Source organism: Motacilla alba, chromosome 1 (assembly GCF_015832195.1).
Source record: "Motacilla alba alba isolate MOTALB_02 chromosome 1, Motacilla_alba_V1.0_pri, whole genome shotgun sequence".
Classification (NCBI taxonomy): domain Eukaryota; kingdom Metazoa; phylum Chordata; class Aves; order Passeriformes; family Motacillidae; genus Motacilla; species Motacilla alba.
This window is the reverse complement of record NC_052016.1, coordinates 89,981,896-90,001,353: the sequence shown is the minus strand read 5'-3', so window position 1 is coordinate 90,001,353 and position 19,458 is coordinate 89,981,896. Positions and strand designations below refer to the sequence as shown.

Sequence of the window (19,458 nt, the reverse complement as noted above, 5' to 3'; positions counted from 1 at the left end):
CCCCTCCCATCCCCCAGTGGGGTGGGGAAGAGAGTCAGAAAAAGATCAAATCCATGATTGCTCACTACCAACTGACTGAGGCCCCCTCAGTGCCCCTCAGCAGCAATCCATGGCTCCTGGCCAACTCTCCTCAGTTTAAACACTGAGCATGATGCTCTGTGGTATGGAATATCTCTTAGGCCACTTTGGGTCAGCTGTTCTGCCCATGTTACCTCAAGGCTTCTTGTGCATCTTGCCACTGGCAGAGCATAGAAACTGAGAAGGCCTTGGCTTCACGTAAGCACCACTTAGTGACTGCTACATCATCAGTGTGTTATCAGCACTATTCTCACACTGAATCCAAAACTGTACCAGCTGCTAAGAAGAAAATTAATTCTATCTCACCCCAAACCAGACAACATTTAGCAACATCCATGTCCCAGCTTCTCTGAGTTTCTGGTTTTTATAGAGTTATTGTGCTTAAATTATAGTTTCACAGTATTCCCCTGACTGAGAGGAGAAAGTCTGAACTGGAAGAAAGATAAAAGTGATGGAGAGGGAGGGAATTTTTTTTCTGGAAATTTGTTTTACATAATTCCAGTTACTGGCAATTTCATCATTTAATCTTGAATGATAAACCAAAAAGATATAAACAAGAGGGTTAATTTACATCTGTCCCTAGTAACATAACATAAAGATGAAAACAACAACACCAGACATATTTTCTATAGTTATTTTAGTGGAAGACTCGAATTAGTGAGAGTGGCTCAGATTTTCTAATTATATCTTTTTAAGAGCTAGTTCAAATAAGTAATTTCAGATTTTATGTCCTTGATTTTGCCCAGTAAGTTCAGGGCTTTTCTATTTAAGCAATAAAACCCTTGAAAAATTACAGTTTTCTTCATTTTAATTAAACTCTATCAGGAAGCAGCTTGTAAAAATAAATAATAATAAAAAAGTAATCTTGTAAACAGAACTACCATTTCCCATTTTCTATCACAATGCTATCAGATTGCTAAAGTCATGAAATAGTGGATAGATTCAGAAACTATACCATTATGGAGCTGTCTATATAGCTTATTCTTTGTTACCCAAGAGAAGTTCTAAGTTCAGAGGCAAAGGCAACATTCAGTTGCAAATTGACATATCAGAATGCTTATTAACCCACCAGAATCAACTTGTTTTTTAAGAAAATAACTAAAAATGCAAATGTAAAGGATGGCTGAATCTGATTATTCAAATCAGGTTTTTGTTGTGTGGACTGAAAGTGAATTTAGGCTCTGTAACTTGAATCCTTTTGTTTAAGTCAATCAACCCCAGGGCTCTTCACTATCTGCAAAGGAATCTATTGATGGCTTAAACTCAGAAAAGACTCAAAGAACATGTATAATTTTAGACAGGCAAAGAGTGCCATTGATTTCAATGAGATTAGTCTCCAAAACTATATCAGACAAGATTTGACGCATCATATCTTTAACTGTAGAGCTCATTAGACAGAGAGAAAACACACAGACCCTCAGCCACACAAATTATTCCCAAGGTTTGAAATGGAAGCAAAAAACTTTCATCTTGTAAACAATTACTCAAGAGTTTAAGCTCATCACATTTAATTAGCTAAATGGTCTGAAAGAAGGGCAGGCTGGTACTCATAATGCAGAGGGGACTATAAGCCTATGGAGAGGTGATACAGCTATTCATTTGCAGGGGCTCTAAAGGAAAAACAAGTGTCAGTTCTTGCCAGCGGAACAGATAAAAGAAAGCATGAAATGGCATGTACTTGTTACATGTAATTGTTAACTGCTGGTAAGTAGGAAGAGCCAGAACTACTATCCACTGAAGCTGTCAAGTTTAATACCTAGGCTTCTTTCTAAAGGTTTTTTGTAAACCTTCATTAAGGTAGCAGATGGAGTAAAAAAAAAAAAAAAAAAAAAAAAAAAAAGTGACTCTATTGCAAAAGCCAGGATTGAATTTGGTGACAAATGCGGTCCTTGCCTTGTTCTTGTTTCCTTTTTGAGATGGCAGAAGCCACAGCAGAGGTGTCACATTGCTGTACAGGTGATGTGGCATACCCCATTCCTGTGGGAATGACTACACTGACTGTCCTGGCATTTGTTGGAGGAAGAATTGGTTAAAATTCCAAAAATGAGATCTGTAATGAATGATCAAGTCTTGTTAACTGAAACAGGACAATGAAACACTGGAAAGGAGAAAACCATTTTATCCCTCTCACATCAAACATCTTTCCCCAATAACCTATTAAAAATAAAAGAAAAAAATAAGAAGAAAAAAATCCAAACAAAAAAGGAGTTGTGAGGCATGAATGCTAAAAATCACAACAATATTTCTGAAAGTTTTCTTATTCCTTTTATTTCATCTTCAGGTAGCTCCTGTCTCTGCAGAGTTTCTGACTGGGGTTTTGATACCAGAGTAATTCAGGGCTCACATAGCCATGGCCCAGAGGCTTGCTGTAGCAGAACTATTGATAACCAAAATAAAATAGTGAGATTTAACCTTTTCTTTTCATTAAGCTCCAGGAGAGCTCCTGTTGCACTGGAATTCATAGGGCTTTTTGACATAAAGGTTAGAGCAGTTGTTTAGAATGGGAAACAAATACTGTGAGGTTTTGTGTTTTGATGAATGCATTTTACTGATTCATCTGCTGTTGAAATAATTTACTTTATTTAGGAAGCTCAATATTGAACTATTTGGTGGTGTCACTTTGCTACACACACCCTTTGGCCCTGATAGTTCAATCAATGAGCCCCCCTACCCCTGCTCACTCTCTCACTAGAGGTGATTCACTGCAAGCAACAAAGCTCCAGATGATTAAACTTCTGCTTCCCAGGAAAAATTCCAGCTGAATTAATGCAGAACTGTGCTAAGGTTTAAGCAACTGCTTTTAACTCATAAAAGCACAGGTTGAGGTCTGAGCAGAGCTCAAACAACTGTGCTGGGTGCTATCCCAGCCCTCCCCTCTGCCTCTCCTGCCTGCACAGCCACTTAAAATTCTGCTCTTCACCTGCAAGTCTGCACAGCTCTGCAGCCGCCTATTGTTATTTAACATGTACTTCACAGTGGAATTGAATTGTTCCAATCAAGATTAGGTTCTGTTTCTCTATGTGGTATGCAAAGCATGTCTGCAGACAAAACTTTTATCCATTTCTCCACCTGCCTTTTCATTGTGCCCCACAACAATCTCACTGACAGTCCCCGTGCTTTTTCACTCTCTTTTCTTCATGAATTCCTAAATGCCTCTTGCCAGGCCCTCACTCCAAGCTCACTGACTGCGGCTGCTACATCAGTGTGCCACTCGCCCCACTGGCTCAGATCCCTTTCTGCAGCCCATATGCCATGTGGAGGAGGAAGGGGCTCAGGGTAGGAGGGTTTCCCAGTGCAGCACCAGCACTCGCCCTCCTCAGGTCATCCACCCGTGTCACCGAGCCCCTTCAGAAACCAAAAAAGAGGTAAAAAGCAGACTTCAAGGCATGAGCTCTTGGGGTAGATGGTATTTACAATCTGTGGTGCAAAGAAAGGAGCGAGCCCAAGCCTTACTGCAGTAGAAAAAGGAGAGGAAAATACTAGGTGAAACCTTGTCAATACATTGACCCAGCCAAATCTTACAATTCAGGAGAAATGGGTGGGTCCACAAGCAGGGCCAAACCCCTAGAGCACATCAGACAACAAGGCTCCTCTTTGAAGCAAAAGAGTGGTGAGACAGGATGTTACACTGCTGGATATGTGGGGCTGCAGTAAAGGATGACAAGTGAGGCTGGTCCCCAGCCACCACCACAATCCCTTCTGCTGCTTGGCCTTTGCCAGGGCATGGGACACTACTGCAGCTGGGGGGACAAGCTGCAAAGCTCTCTTTTACTGTGCACATCTGCTGAGCTGATATGGCTATAAGAGTGCCACAGTCAAAAAGCAAGGGTTTCCAATCAGTGAAATTTTTATATAAAAATAATCTAAATGGCTGGCTTTTATCAATTGCATCAATTCCTTAGTTTCCGAAGCATAACTGACCTTAGCTTTTAAATCTGTGTTCAATAAAAGATTGATTGATTTTGAACTGATTGTGAACTTTGCAATGTCTGTAACATGGTTCAGGGAAAAATACATTTAATTTCCCTAATAGCTGCTGACAGTCTGTGAAACAAATAGTTTTAATTATTTGCTCCTTGGTGAATTTCAGCTCTCATCATTTAATCAAAAAGTAGCACATTACCAACAATTGAGATTAAATAGTAAGACATACAGTAGGGAAAATAGGAAATTACATTAGCACTAAACAGTGACAAATATATCCTTCTTATTGCACTCTTGTCCCGATACAGCAGAACATTTGCAGTGTCCTGATTAAAAAAAACCAAACAAACAAAAACTTAAAAATCCAAATGAGCCCATTATATTTTCCCATTTATCCTGAGACTTATGACTACTGAAAAGGCCGATGTGGTCTCTGCAATACAAAAATATTTATATATTAAAGACTCATTTCACTTGTTGATGAATAATGTACAGATCTTACACACTGGTGTAAAGTAAATGTTACTCATTTTTTTACTGGCACTACTGACGCATGAAAATAACTACAGACCCAATCTATAGGTAATGGCTGCATTTCACGAGTAATGCTCTGTTCAGAGGAAAAAAAGTACTGCAATTCACAAACAGTTATTGACACCATGAAGCACATGAATCAATGCCCACTACAGATCTGCATGTTATTTAAAATTTCTTCAGCAATATTTGTCTTTGTTCCTTAGTCCCAGTGTAATTTTTCCTGCCTGGTATACTGTGGATATATTAAAGGTTAGTGTGAATATATTGATGGCAACTAGAATAAAATGTAAAAGCTAGACTCCTGATGGATAAATCCAGCTATTAGCAGTGGCGTGACTGTTACCAGAGCACTGTAGCCATGGGATTCCATGCAAAGCTCTTTCTTGCATAAGACATTTTTTGTCACAGAATGATCAAGTCCTCACTTCTTAAAGGTCCAGTACAACTCTGCTGGAATTCAATCTTTTTTAAGTCTTCCCTGTTGCTTTTTCTCCCTGCAATGGTTTACAGCTGAGAGCAAGTGGAAGGACATGAGGTGGCCAGAACTGGAGATGGTGTGCCTCAGGCTTATTGAAGTGTCCCAAGGAGACAGATTTATCACTGGCTCTCACAGGGAACCAATGAATTCCTATTGGCCTAATTCTCTAATTATAGCCATTTACCTTGTTTTTATTGTTATCTCTGTGTAGAGCAACGGAAAATCATGAAACAGTCCAAGGTAAAAATCTGAATTCTTATTTGTTAGCACAGGAGAGAGAACAACATATCTGTTCTTCACTAAACAAATATCTGAGATGTACAGGGAAGTGAAGAAGATGATTACCACTGTCTTTCATATTTTTCTTTTTTGATTCACATGTGGCTTGAGACATGGCTGGTTTACAGCCTGATGTAATACTCCTTTACTTGAGGTTTTAACTGCAAATCAATTCTGCTCAGCCCAGAACAAACATCTGGTCCTTGCTTAGAAAATGAATTGAAACAACATCATGCCTGCCATCAGAGCACAGCTACTCAAACATCTGACAACAGTTACCAGCGGCACCTGAGAGGAGGGACAGATTTTCGAAAGAACAAATGCCCAGCTGTGACTAGAAGCATATCTGGGTGTCTTGCTACAGTTCTGCATAAGAAAACAGCAATCATTTTTAATTACTAATGTAATGAAATGAGGAAAAGCATTTTGGCTCTTGAAAAATCAGGGAGATTGCTATCCTAGTCTAAATTAATATTAAGAAGAATTTACAAATGTTTTCAGATGGTTACAGCAGAAAAAAAGCACGCCAAACAACAAACATAACCACAAAGAGAAATCCAGAGAGCAAATAGTGCTAAGGTACACATCTTTACATAACATGTTTCTCTAAGGGAAAATAGATACCTGAGCCAAGTATGTTCTTTAACTCCTTCTCTGAAAATATAAACTCATTTCTAAAGAGCTAACCAAGGGTATTTTTTTCCTTTTATTTAGGCAAGTGTGAGAAATCATAAAATAAGATTGAAAGTTGTCTCAGCATACACCTCATTTGCAAGTAGTAGACAGCTGCTCAACCTCGTAAAGCTTACTTTTGTATTGAAAAGGAAATAAAATCTAGAAAGTACTCTGACTGGAGCTAACTGCTGCTACATTAAAAAAGTGCAAATATAACTATTTCAAAACTATAAATGATGAAGTAGGCTCAATGAAATGGAGATGAGAGCATAGCCCAGAATACAGTCACATAATTGAAAAATAAACATTAAAAATGTATTTATGGGGTGATGAGCAGGAAAGGAGCTGCTCTTCCAAAGCTCTGAGCGTACAGCCCTGCTGGCTCCTGGTTTTCCAGTTTAATTTAGAGAAAAGGTTACAATCATCGATCTCATTCCACAAGTTGTCAGAAGAGCCAGCCCCAGTATTGCATCACTTAGAGGTCCCACTGATGAGGTGTTTTAAACATTTGCAATAGAGGTTAACTGAGCACTTGCCAGCTGCTCGGTAGCTCTGCCCTTTCTTCTAATTCAAAAGCATATTAACTGAAGGACAATTGCAGATGTTCTCATCCATAATCTACAGTGGCAATAACAAACAGCAGATCAATCTTGCAGTCTCCCAAAATATTCAGCTCGTTGCATTTTGTTAGGATTATTATCTATCCTTCCTAAAAATTCTTAGCTACTACAGATGAGTAAGGTTAAGAGTGGAAGATCATTGAAAACTACTTAGTAATATCTGTTTAACTTGTAAACCTACAGTAGGTTACATTTTTGGTTAGTATATGATTAAAAAGGAAAATACATTTTATTAACATAATTTTGTATATTAAAAAGTTCTATACTCGAAAGTAAGTAATATTTTAACATGAAAATTATCTAATCTCCACAAATTTAAGCAAAGGGACTCCAAAACATGAGAAGTACTCAGTCTGCTGAATTTTAGGTACATCTGTTTTTCTGTGATAAAGGCACTAAGAAACTGTATTAATACTTGCAAAATTCTGTTAATAAATACCTACTTCATCCAAAGTTTTACAGAAATATTAGCTGATAGTGAAAACATGTAAAAACACAAAATAAAATTATATGCACTTGCTTAACAAAAATAGCTTCCACCTACCACACATAAAAATAAAGAAATTTTTATGCAAGAAAGAATTGAAAGAATTCTACTTATGTGAAGAAATGTCTGGTAGTACAAATGACCCAGCAATGTGGTGTTTACCACAGAAACTATGGAGTGCTTAATAATTCCTTGAAGTGGAAAAACCACATGCATCTCAGTGACATGATTCATTGACAGATATTTCCATCATAAATATAACAGAAACCCTACAGGCCGCTGACAGCAATGAAAGGTGAATGAGAGATTACTGAAATACAGCTAAATTGTGAGTATCTTGAGACCTATGTTTCAGTTCACCACACCATTTATTTCTTGACAGTTCAAATTTTCTGTATAAGCCAAAGGATTTATTTTGAAATCTAGACAGTCATTTTTATCAGGGGGCAAACTTTTACTCAGTCTTTTGGAGCAGTGACACATTTTAGCTCTCCAACATCTCCATAACCAGTAGTCTGCAGCAAGTCTATTGCTCTGATTTGAAAGACCCACTCAAGAAAGATCAAGCTCTCAGTTTTGACCTCCCTATAATATCACATCATGGTTTAAATTAAAAGGGACACAAAATCAGAAAACAAATTTTTAAAAAATGATTTTTTTTAACATTTTAAAACATGTAATTTTGCTATGTCAGTCACCGCTACAGCTCCATTTGCAATTTATCTTGGCTACTTTTTTTTAAGACCATGCCCAGATATTATGACCAGGACAATAAAAGTTCTCATTTTCACTGAAGGCTCTCCAGGCTGATCTATAGCTGTCATCTTCCCTATTTCTTCTCTAACCAAATGCAAGGCCTAGACTGTTGGACAGTTCAACACAGCTCACAAGCAAACTGGAAGAACTACTGTCAAGAAAGGCAAGGATGGAGGTGAGTGCAAGAAATGGCACATATTCACCAAAGGTTTTCCTAAAGAGGAATTTGCTAGGTACTCAACAAGTTCAAAATAAAAATGTACATTTCTTGGAAAATCTTCACTTTTTGTACTCTTATTCTGGATTCATTTTTTCTTCTCAGCATGGGAGCAAATCAGGTAAACCTGGGGCAAAAAACCCCAGGATTCTAAATACAAAAAGGATTCAGAAGCAACAATCCAGCTTGGGACATCTCTGATCTAATTTTGCAGATAACTTATCAGCTGATCTTTTTCTCCAAAACCTATTTATCCTCCATCATAAAAACAACACTCTTCTTATAGCTGCCACACTGTGGAAGCCGTTCCCAGAGTATGATTCCAAAGAATAGAAACAAATTTCTTTTTTTCTTCCTTATTTCTTTCTCAGTTTCTCAAAGTATATACATATCCAGTCACTTCATTTTAGTTCATTTTTGTCTTGAGTAAATTGTTTCCCTCAAAGCATTCTTACTCCTGTTTGATTAGAGACTATTACTATATATCATGATATAAATTGACAATAAAAAGAAGGAAAAAAAATTCCAAGAGTTTCTACAGAGTAAAACTGAAATCAGCTCACCAAATGTGTGTTGTCTCTATGGTAAGAGTGACAGCACTGGTGCCAACCTTGAGCAGGATGGTACCTGCTCACATCTATAAAGCCTAATGACTGCAAATTATTTCTTTCCAACCAGGAGAGCGTGTGACAGATTGTACATCAAGTGTACAAGAGCTGCTTCTGAGCACTGGAGGTACTTTATAATTCCCTTGGCTCCTCTGCATAAACCACTGTGTAGTGACCTGGAGATGACAAATCCAGGTAACTCAGTACAAACACATTTCATATTTTATCACTTTTTCAAAAAGCTGGAAATAATGACACCAGCAATCTGCCTTTAACCTAGAACTATAACAAGTGGGTCAAAGCTCTCATGGGAGAACTTGTACAGCCAAGATATTGGGATATAGATATATTTTGCAGTGAAAATAGTGCTTGAGGCTTTCCTTACAATAAGGAGAAAAAAAGCCCACTAAAATGAAAATTGAGCATTATGTGTATAAAAAATAATATTAACAGGGTAATTAAAAAAAAAACAAAAACCAAAAACTTTGCAAAATGCCCTGCTTCCTTTCTTCCAGATCTTCTTGAATGGATTTCAAGCAACATCAACTGAACATAGTAATATAAACATTTGAAGTACTTACTACCTCTGGAGATTTGCAGGCCCTCTAAAGAGATTAGGGTTCAGTGTATCTGTGCCAGCCTTAATCCACTTCCCGAGATAACAGGCATATAAAATAGGACACATGTGCCACAAAACTGAACCAGGCAAGAAAAATAAAAGGCCAGCCCCAGATCAAGGAGAACCTCTAAGGAGCAGGATCAGACATGTCTTACATGCTTTACAAAAGAACAGTACTCCACACAGAGGATATGAAATCAAATCAGATAATCCTTGTTAGAAGAATATGCGGTAAGATTTGGACTTGGATGCTTTTGTGTTCAGATCTTATTTATTTCTTTAGCAGGTTTTGATCAGCTACACTTGTATAAAGCCACTAATGAAGTACCACAAACTTCACAAGGATGGAAGTCATAATTTCATGTGCAAAGGAAACCTTTGGGGACCTAAGTTCTTGTTACTGGTTGTGATGCATGAGAATTGTGATAACTGAACTCCGCTCGGAAAAATTACCAGGCTCCATTCACAGCTTGGGCAGTCATAAAAATAGCCTTTGTAACTGGACAACGTACAGCCCTGACAGAAAAACAAGTATACTGCCCCATAATGTCCTTCCTATATAATTTTTAGAATCAAAAACCAGTTTGGGTTGGAAGGGATCTTAAAGATCACCTAGTTCCAACAAAATTTCCATGGGCCAGGACACCTTCCACTATCCCAGGCTGCTCAGAGTACCATTCAGCCTGGCCTTGAACACTTCCAGTGATGAGGCATCCACAGCCTCTCTGGGCAACCTGTTCCAGCACATCACCACCCTCACAGCAAAGAATTTTTTCCAAATATGTGATCTAAATGTACTCTTTCAGTTTGAAGCCATTTCCCCTTGTCCTGTCACTACATGTCCTTGTAAAAAAAAGTCTCTGTCTTTCTTGTAAGCTCACCTCTGATACTGGAATGCCACAGTTAGGTCACCACAAAGTTTTCTCTTTTCCAGGCTGAACTATCCTAATTGTCTTTGCCTTTCCTTTAGGAGACATGCTTCATCCATTTAATCTTCCTGGTGTCCCTCCTCTGAACTCGCTCCAACAGCTCAATGCACTTCCTGTGCTGGGGAGCCCAGAGCTGGATGCAGCACTCCAGGTGGGAGGAACCCAAATATACTCACAGTCTGTATAAGCTTATTTTCAACACTGAGCTCCAAAAACAACAAGACAGCTTTTCTCTTTCTACACTTTTAATCATCTCAGGATAGTATATGACAAGTGACAGACTGTAGAAGACTGAATTTTGCATCTTAAGCTTGGCAGGCAACAATACTGAGTAAGTCTCTTCCTGAGACACAGCCAGCCTCAGCATACTGCTGCTGGCTGCAGGGATGTGACACAGCTGGGCTGGGGCTCACAGTGCCTCTCTCAGCAAAGCCCTGGGAAAACAGGCCTGCCAGGCACACGGCACCAACTCTGGCCCCTGCTATTCTTTCAAAAAGTAATAGATATACTGAATTGAGTAAAATATTGTAAGCAAGTTAAGCTTGTAAATTGGTGGTGGCTAGCTCCAAGACTTTGATGAACAATTAGGAGACATGGGAAGCTACTCAATTTTTCAGACTGTGCCTGAGCCTAGGACCAGCAGCAGCACCTCCTTCCCATTTCAGCGACAGAAAAGTAGGTCAGCACGATGGGCCAAATAAATACCTCTATAAATCCCATCTCTGATAAGCTGTCCAAGTTCGTTCTTGTTTTATTGCACATTGCTCTGGTTTCATCCAAATCCTCTTCTGCATATGTCCTGTATTTCCTGCAGAGTCCCTAGTCTGTGGCAACGTAACCCTTGTGGTTACTTCCCCTTTCTCCAGCACTGAGATGGCACCCCACAGATGTAGTAGCCATTTGCCCTGAAGAGACTCACAGACACAATTTAAACAGAATGTTTAAACATGTAGTAATGTACACAAACCACTAGCTCTTGAGAGATTGTATTATTGACGTGCTTGTGCCACATCTAAGATCAGGTTCCTTTTAGAAACAATGGGGACTAGAGGCACTAAACCAAAGTCCCTTCTTGTGTTTACCTATTAAAATCCACCAAATCCCAAGTATTTAGCTCAGAACATAATGGGAACAAAGAGAACCTCTACATCATGTAGTACCTCAGTAGTCTTTCTAAAATGCAACACAGAAGTTTGTGGCTTGCAATCATAATCATTATAGTCATTACTAAAGCCAGAGCTACTCATGTGACTTCTGAACTAAAAGTTTTCATAGCTCACAAATTGGGTGGCAGATGATCCTGTTATATTTTTTAAAGTGTGTTTACTGTTTGCAGTTCATCCTCAAAGAGGAGATGGTGCTTGCTTCTCATGGTTCTCCCTTGTTACAAACATTAGGCTATTATAAATACAGGCAGGGAGTACACATAACTACCCATGTAAATGCATGGCAATATCTGTGTGATAAACTGTGCAGGCACACCATGAAATGTAAACACTTATGAGAAATGCATTTCATAAGTAACTGGGATTTCCTCACCCAGGGCTGCTGTAGTGAAGGCACATAATAGATTTATAAACATATATGAGAAATACATTTCATAAGTAACTGGGATTTCCTCATCTCTAGCTGCCCACGAGCACATTTCCCACTCATACAGGAAATGGTCTAACAGCTGAGAGCTGCCATTTGCAGACTGATAGCAGATTACTTATGCCCCAGATCTAAGAACAAACCTTTACAGTTCCTATTCTCTCCTGTGCACATCCAAAATCCTACCACCTTCATTTCATTTCTAAAAACCTAGAAAATTACCATTGTGTATCTTTGGAAAAGATTCATCTTAACCAACTTCATGCAGCACAGACATCTCCAGCTGAACTAGTCACCAGAGGATCCCACCCTTTTGTCATTCACAGGGATAAACTGCCACTTGAAGGACTTAATTCAGCTGTCCAGCTGTAGATATTTGTCTTAGGATAAGACAGGTCCTGTTGTAGCAGTGACCATGAGGAAACTGCACTTCTGATGCTAGCATTTATTTTGCAGAGAGATTTATGAAACAGGAGACCTGTCCGAGGTGACTTCCAGGCATAAATGCCATAGACCTCTAGAAAAGGGGATGTTTTCCACTTCTTGGTAGAACCTGACATTTTATGTCAACCTTTGAAAATTCAGGAAAGCCACCAAAAATTGTGTCTGTGTTGTTCATGGAAGAATTTCCTTACTTCACACTGAAAGGTTTTTCAGCCTCCTCCAATGACTGGTAACTTACAGACTGTCATATTCAGAGGGGGAAAGGAGGGCCTTTAGGAGATCTCCAACATCTCCTAAAATTATATTTTACCGTAGTGGATAGGGTCTTTAGGTAATGGGGCTCTGCAACACAGATTTTTTTTTAGTGACACATAATTCACAAATAGCAAAGCAATGAGGAATTTAGATAGACCATATAAATATATATGATTATGCAAATATATGAATGCATATATATAAAATATACCTGAATATGCACACCCCACAACTTACTCTTCTGCATCTTTTTATTTTAATTCCAAACTGCTGCTCACTCATAAGCTAATTTGGAGGATTTTCCAAGGGAAGGCAGTGATCTTTCTCCTTAACTCTATTTTCCAACTCATTCACATGGAAGACAGAAACTGCCTGCAACTCCTGTCCCTACCCTTGCTGAATGGGTCATTTCACTGGGGCTGGGGTTGTTTCTTCTCTCTTTTGTTCTTTCTCTGAGAGATATGCTGATGAGAAACATTAGTGGCTGCTCTGTATCCTGCTGCCAGTGGGTTCAAGTTTCCAAGTAGAGTTATACTACATGACCATTTTAAGCACATAGTGATTGACTTAGTACTTTTCTGATGCATGAGGAAGAATTACAGTAGTGTGATGCTATAAACCCATAATTTAAAAGATTGTGCTAATGTTCCAATGGAAATTTCAAGAATCTCTAATTTCCCAATCTTTCAGGCTCTGTTTTGAGACCTTTACTTTAAAGACATTGAGGAGACTTTCTTTTAAATGGAGAGGAATTGGCCCAGAGTCCCTGAGATGTGTTTGATCCACAGCAAAATCATCCTCCTTTTTTGTGTTTTCTCCATTTTCAACAAGTCTGACTGGGAATAGATTACCACACAAAGGCATTAATCAAATACTTAGGAAAGTACTGCAAGGAATAGATTGATGGATGGAAAATGTCTTTCCTAACTAACTGTGGTTTCTGAATATGAAACCAGTTACAGATTACAGGATGATAGGTGCTGATGTGCTAACAGCAGTTAGGCTCATATATTTTCACAATTTCTTAACTGTTTACTTACTCTCATCCCAGTAAAGCAATGGAGGGACTATTTTTCCCACTCTTTTGAATACAAATTTAAATGTTTTCACATAAATAATCTTCCTGGGCTGTCAGGTTAAATCAGCAATCTTCTAACACACCAGAGCTAAAGATAAACCCTCTCTTACACAGTGAGACACAGAGCTTCTGACGTTTCAGTTGCTTACTGAAATGTCCAAAACAATTTAACACAGTGCAAGCATGGGTTTTCACATAGTGCACAGTGTAGTTTTAACCTGTTTTCCTTTAGACCATTTCCTGGGCTAAAAAGGGGGAATCCTATGGGCAATATTAGACATAGAGACAGTTTTCCTGTCCTGTGAACAATTTTGAAAGAGAGAAGACAATCTTCCTATTTCACACTGTGAGAAGGGAATTAAAAAAAAAAAAAAAAAAAGGATGCTCATTTTCTGCAGAACAGGACGTGAGATGTATCTCTGTGCACACTACTTCATTTTTTGCTTGCCCCATGCCTGTGTTTCAGCCTGTTCCAACTGGCACCCTTCAAGAGGAGGCTTGGGTGTGGTTTGGGGGATAAATCACAGCAGCAGCTGCTCCAAATAAGTTATAAACAAGAACTTCAACATCCTTGACTCCCTGTGATGCACTGTGACATAATCCCACCCATTTTGTGCTGTTCTCTACAGCAACGATACATTCCTCTGTGTGCCATACACTGAGGCAAGCAACACAAATCCTTCATTTTCCTGTCATCAAAGCACCCTGTCACAACTCTCAACGCGTCCCTTCAAATAAATATTTTAACCACTTAGACCTGAGAAAACATGCAGAAAAATAGTGATATCTTGGGATGCAGGGGGTCACAGGTTCAGTGGAGACCAGGGTCCAATGCTATTTATGTGTGCACTGAGGGTCAGCCTACCTTAGAGGGGTCTGATCTGACTCGGAGCAGACACACAGGGCTGTGTGTTCAGAAGGCTCTGTGCTCAGCAGTTACAATAAATAAAGCAGCCAAGCTCCATCCACGTACCCCATAACAGGCAGGACCTGGATACTTAACCAAGTCCAGGAGTTCATATGCAAGAAAAAAAGCCAGATCATCAGGATTTGGGAATTAAATAGTAGATTATTTACAAGCCTTCTCAGGCTGGTTCCCTCATCTTTCCCTCTAGAATCATTCTATGGCTGTACAAATAATAAGATACTTAATAGATGGAAAAAAAAGATACCTATGTCTCTGAAAGCTTTAATCCCTGTACCAATGTGTACAAAAATGGTATCTGCTGAAAAACCAGCTACTGGATTCAAGCAGACTGTTTTCTTCTCTATGTTTTTGATCAGAAAAACCTTTTGTAAAAATTAACTGCAAATTATACGTTTCTGCAAGTTTTCATTTTTGTGAGAAAGGCCCAGATTAGCTTTATGTGAGGACCACACACTCTCATGTACAGAAAATGTTGATGCTGATGAATTGCTGCTTTCAGCTGTGGGATTTAATTACTCTCATTCTCTTACAGCTGGTGCTATTGTGTGGTGATGTGTTTGTCTTCTGACACCTGGGAGGTAGGATGAAATAAATTTACTATATTCACAGTGCCAAAGGGACAGTTTGAATAAGAAATGCTGCTATAAGACCTGCATGACTATGTCCTCTGGCATGAATGATGAATCCAGGTCCTTTAGATCTTGTTTTCTAGACGTGCATACTGAAAGCATTTTTAAAAAAATGTTATAGGAAAATTACACTAATGTTAAGCCTATTTTGACAAGGAGGAAGGAAATGAATTAGTTTATATGGACTGATATCTATCTAGCCTGTGTTCCTGAAGCCTTTCCCTTCATTTTTACAGGATGGCAGGGTCACTAATCCTACTCATTTTCAGTTTGTCAGTCAATAATCACTTATCTGGCACTATGTCTTTGGAAATGACAGCTGAGACAGGATCTGATGCAAAGCCTTCCTTCCACAATGCCTTCCTAAATACCAATCTGAGCTGGCTGAAAGGACCAAATACTCTATATCTAGTAATGACATGTTCACCAAGCTTGTCATAAACAAGGTTTTGGGGAACTTTACAACACTGCTAGCTGTCAAATGTCTCTACTTTGATGCCATAATGAAGTCATACGAAGCAGAACACTCCCTGTTATTGGACATTAATGAGAGTCAACTTTTTTGTTTTGCTCTAGGCATTTTAATTGTATCACAAGCAGAGACCATCTGGTTAAAAATGAATATTCAGTATCTGCTGCAGATGCAGAAATACTTGGGAAGGAAATGGTACTTCCTGGTTTCCAGCCTGCACAGTACCCAATGCTAAAGCTGGTGTGTCACACACTTAGCTAAATTGCAATTTGATGCTCAATGAATAACTTTTCAAGTTATTACTATCTCATTAATTAGTTAGTGCTTATTAGTTTGGACTTTATCTCTTCAAAAGGAAGATGAATTTATGTTAAAAATTACTAAAGGATAACATACTTCATTGCATTCTGTAGAGGACTGTGTCAGCTCATCAGGCTTAATTCACCAAAAAGGCACAGGGATAATTTTTTTTTTTTTTTTAGTAAGAAACAAAATTTGTCTCTTGTGTGACAGGTGCAGTCCATGTTTATGAAAAATACAGAGAAAACATTTGCAAAGGGCAGATTTAGAGTACCACAGCCGACAGTAACTTTTCTGAGAAAGAACTGAGCTGAGAAAGAATGAAAACCTCACTTCTAAAGGGCAGGCACCAATTTCACAAATTTTATGGCTGTCACTAGAACCTTTAGTTTGGCCTATCTTATTTCTACAGAAATGCCTTTCACTGCAACTTGTGGGGGGAAAAACACCAAACTGATTTGGCCAAGACTTTTCTGAGCCATGTATAAAGTCTAGAACAAAATATTTTGCAATATTCAGAAAATCAAGCTGTTAATACTTTGAGTAACTTATGCATACGTATCATGGCCTATTTACAAGACTGTTCATTTAAGTACCTAAATATCTTGAGGCAGCTCCAAGGCGGATGTTGAGCCGACAGCCTTGTCTGCCACACTGAGCTGCCTCAAACATGAGCAGCTCAGCAAAGGTGGGGGCCAGGCTGCAATCCCTAAGAGGTATTTGACCTGAACATGAGTGGCACCAGTGCTGGCAGAAATGCATTGAAATGTATTAGGGGCTCTGCCAGTTTATTTGGAATTAAATCAAACAAGAAGTTGACTCTCTCCTGAGGGAATGCAATGTGATGGAGTTCCTCACTGAAGCTCTCTGGGCTGTACTGGCTCTCAAGAGTGCCATGCTGCAGTGAGTGAAGCAATTTCCAGCACATATATAGAACCCACTCTGGAATACTTCAGGGTGACAATAGTTAGTTAAGTCAATATGATTAGAGAGCTATCACCTCATTTTCACTGCATTACTTCCATAATCCTAGAAGGAAGATTCATATAAGTGCTATGGAACAAAATTCCAGGGGAGAAAAAAATCCATACTACCAACTATCAGCTAATATTACCAGACAACTGAATTTTCTTGTATTTTCTTTCTTACTTTTCTCGGGGGAAATTTACCCTAATGCGCGAGACCAACACAAGACTCACACAGGCTTGAATGTTGAATACTACAGCCCTCAGTAGAGCACTATTAAAATTGCCAGGCAGGCTTTCCATGTGAGCTTGCTGTGGAGCTAAACATCTCCTTGTGATGCCAAACGGGGCGCTCCTCTGGAATGAAGCACTCCCGAACACATAGATATGTCCTAAGCAATAAGCAAAGAGTAGAAGTTGGAGCTGTAGCTCAGAGGTCTAAGGGAGGATGTGAAGAGAGAAAGTAAGAATTTCCCTCTCCTCTGGCTTTTGGGAAAAATACATTGAGTGCTAGACAAAAATGTGAAAATCTCAACCTCAATAACTGAAGCATTCAGATATAACCTCCAAACCTGAGGTTTTGCTGACTCAGAAAGCAATTGATACATTTGCTTTTCAGGCAGTACAGGCATCGCTCTTCCAAACAGATCAGTATGTCTGCCACCTATTTCAAGGCAGAATTTCTTTTAAGCAGTATCACATCCAAAGAAGAAAGAAATGATCAGGAACTGTCAGGGGTAGGATTGTTAGAGTTGTAAGAATGGGAATCCCTCTTGTGATAAATCATTTTAAATGCTCAATAACATCCAATTCAGTGTCTAAACATCACCTGTGTAAAACAAAAATGTCTCCTGGGCACATCAATAAAACTGGGAGGGATTGAGTGCCGTAAACAAGAAGAGACTTGAAACTCGCTCTCAGATGCAAGAATTTAGTCAGAATTTTGTCTCTCCAGAGGAAATTCTAAGCACAACCTAAAAATTTACATGAAACTTTTATATTAGGAAGGTGAAGTAAGTCCAATGAAAAAACACTGCCACCCAAGATTGATATTTAAAATGGCAATCACAAGAGGGAAAACAGGTTTCAGGTACATGGTTTGCCAAAGCTGCAGTCTGCTTCTTTAAGAATGCATTACAGATTATGAGCACTCTTATTACAATTTTATTGCAATATTCAAGGCGCACTCAGAAGAATCTATTTTTTTAAAATATGGTTTTATTTGTTTGCATCTTATTTTACAGTCACTCTTCCAGCCTCCAGTTCATTTCTAAAATGAAAGCAACTGATATTTCCATATCAAAGTTTAAAATTAATTTGCTTTGTGGGACATGCTCCTTGATGTAAAATACTTCATTTTAATTAGGACATTTAATTTTCTCTAATGGAATCAGGTTCCATTTACTTAATCCAGAACTACTTTCTGAAAGAGCTATAAGCAGTACATTTTCTTAGCACAAGCCCTTCAAAGGCCTGTGTGCATGAGGAGATTTCACCTACACAGCTAAACTGATTTCAGCTTAATCTACTTACACCCTTATAAAACATTACCCATAACTGAGTCTGCCCCACTTCTGGATCAGTTTCATTAAACAACTTTTTGTTTCCTAGTGCAGACCAGGATTGGATAATAAAAAATCAAGTACCATTACAAGTATGTGTTAGAATGAAAAACCTAATTAAAAACTGTCCCACCTCACTGAGCACAAGTGTCTGGACCCCATATCCTGGAGCACAGCCACCTCCCACTGCCACTTTTGCACAACTTTCTTCTTCCCTTTGCCGTCCTCTCTGTAACATGTTGTGTACATGTAGACCATGCCAGATCATGTCTGCTTCTCTTTAAGGGAATGAGCAAGTCATTTCTGTGGAACACTTTGCATATTCTGGCTCCATGTTAGGGTGATGTCCTGCCCCCATGCACGCACAGAAGCACGTGGATAGATCAGGGCAGAGATTACCAGTGCATGGGCAAAGACTGTGAAAGGCATTCCCCTTCCCTACTGTGACAGCTTGCTCCCTCCATTTAAAATAAATGTTTGTTCGCTGGAAAGCCTGTCTTTATTGATTTTGTACATCTCATCAGCACAGAGAAATGCAATAAATACCATACACTATTATAAAGTCTGAAACACCTTCAGCTCCAGGCCAGCTGCAGATTTCACAATGCAGGGGCACAGCAAAAAAAATATTTTAAAAATAGAATACCTTGAAAAATAGCCAGGCTGTCATCCATTTGACCACTTTCACAACCCAAAAGACATGCTTGTAGAGCTCAGTATTCACTACTCCAGGGTCTACTACATTAGCAGTCACATGGCTTCCATTTGCAGTCAGAAGATGCTGTAGTCGATAGGTAAATAACACAAGGGCAAGTTTGCTTTGGGCATAGGCTCCATGGGGCGAATACGAACATCTGTACACAGGAGAGAAAAAGAGAGGGAAATGCATGTAAAAATAACCAGAAGGAGAACAGAATTGCACATACATCAAATGTACCACGTTTTGCAATATCCAGATCTACACTGAGTCGTCAGAAGAAACAGCTTATCACTGGCAGGAGTGTTGTTTACTCAAGTTCTGGTGA

General features: G+C 39.0%; 1 protein-coding gene across 1 annotated transcript in view; it reads right to left on the bottom strand.

Moving 5' to 3' along the window:
• DHRSX (dehydrogenase/reductase X-linked) overlaps positions 1–19,458 on the bottom strand; it is a 164,384-nt gene that overhangs the window by 10,616 nt on the left and 134,310 nt on the right. The window contains exon 6 of the mRNA XM_038156179.1: positions 19,080–19,287. Within this exon, the coding sequence (XP_038012107.1) occupies positions 19,080–19,287 (208 nt within the window). The remainder of the gene's footprint in view (positions 1–19,079; positions 19,288–19,458) is intronic.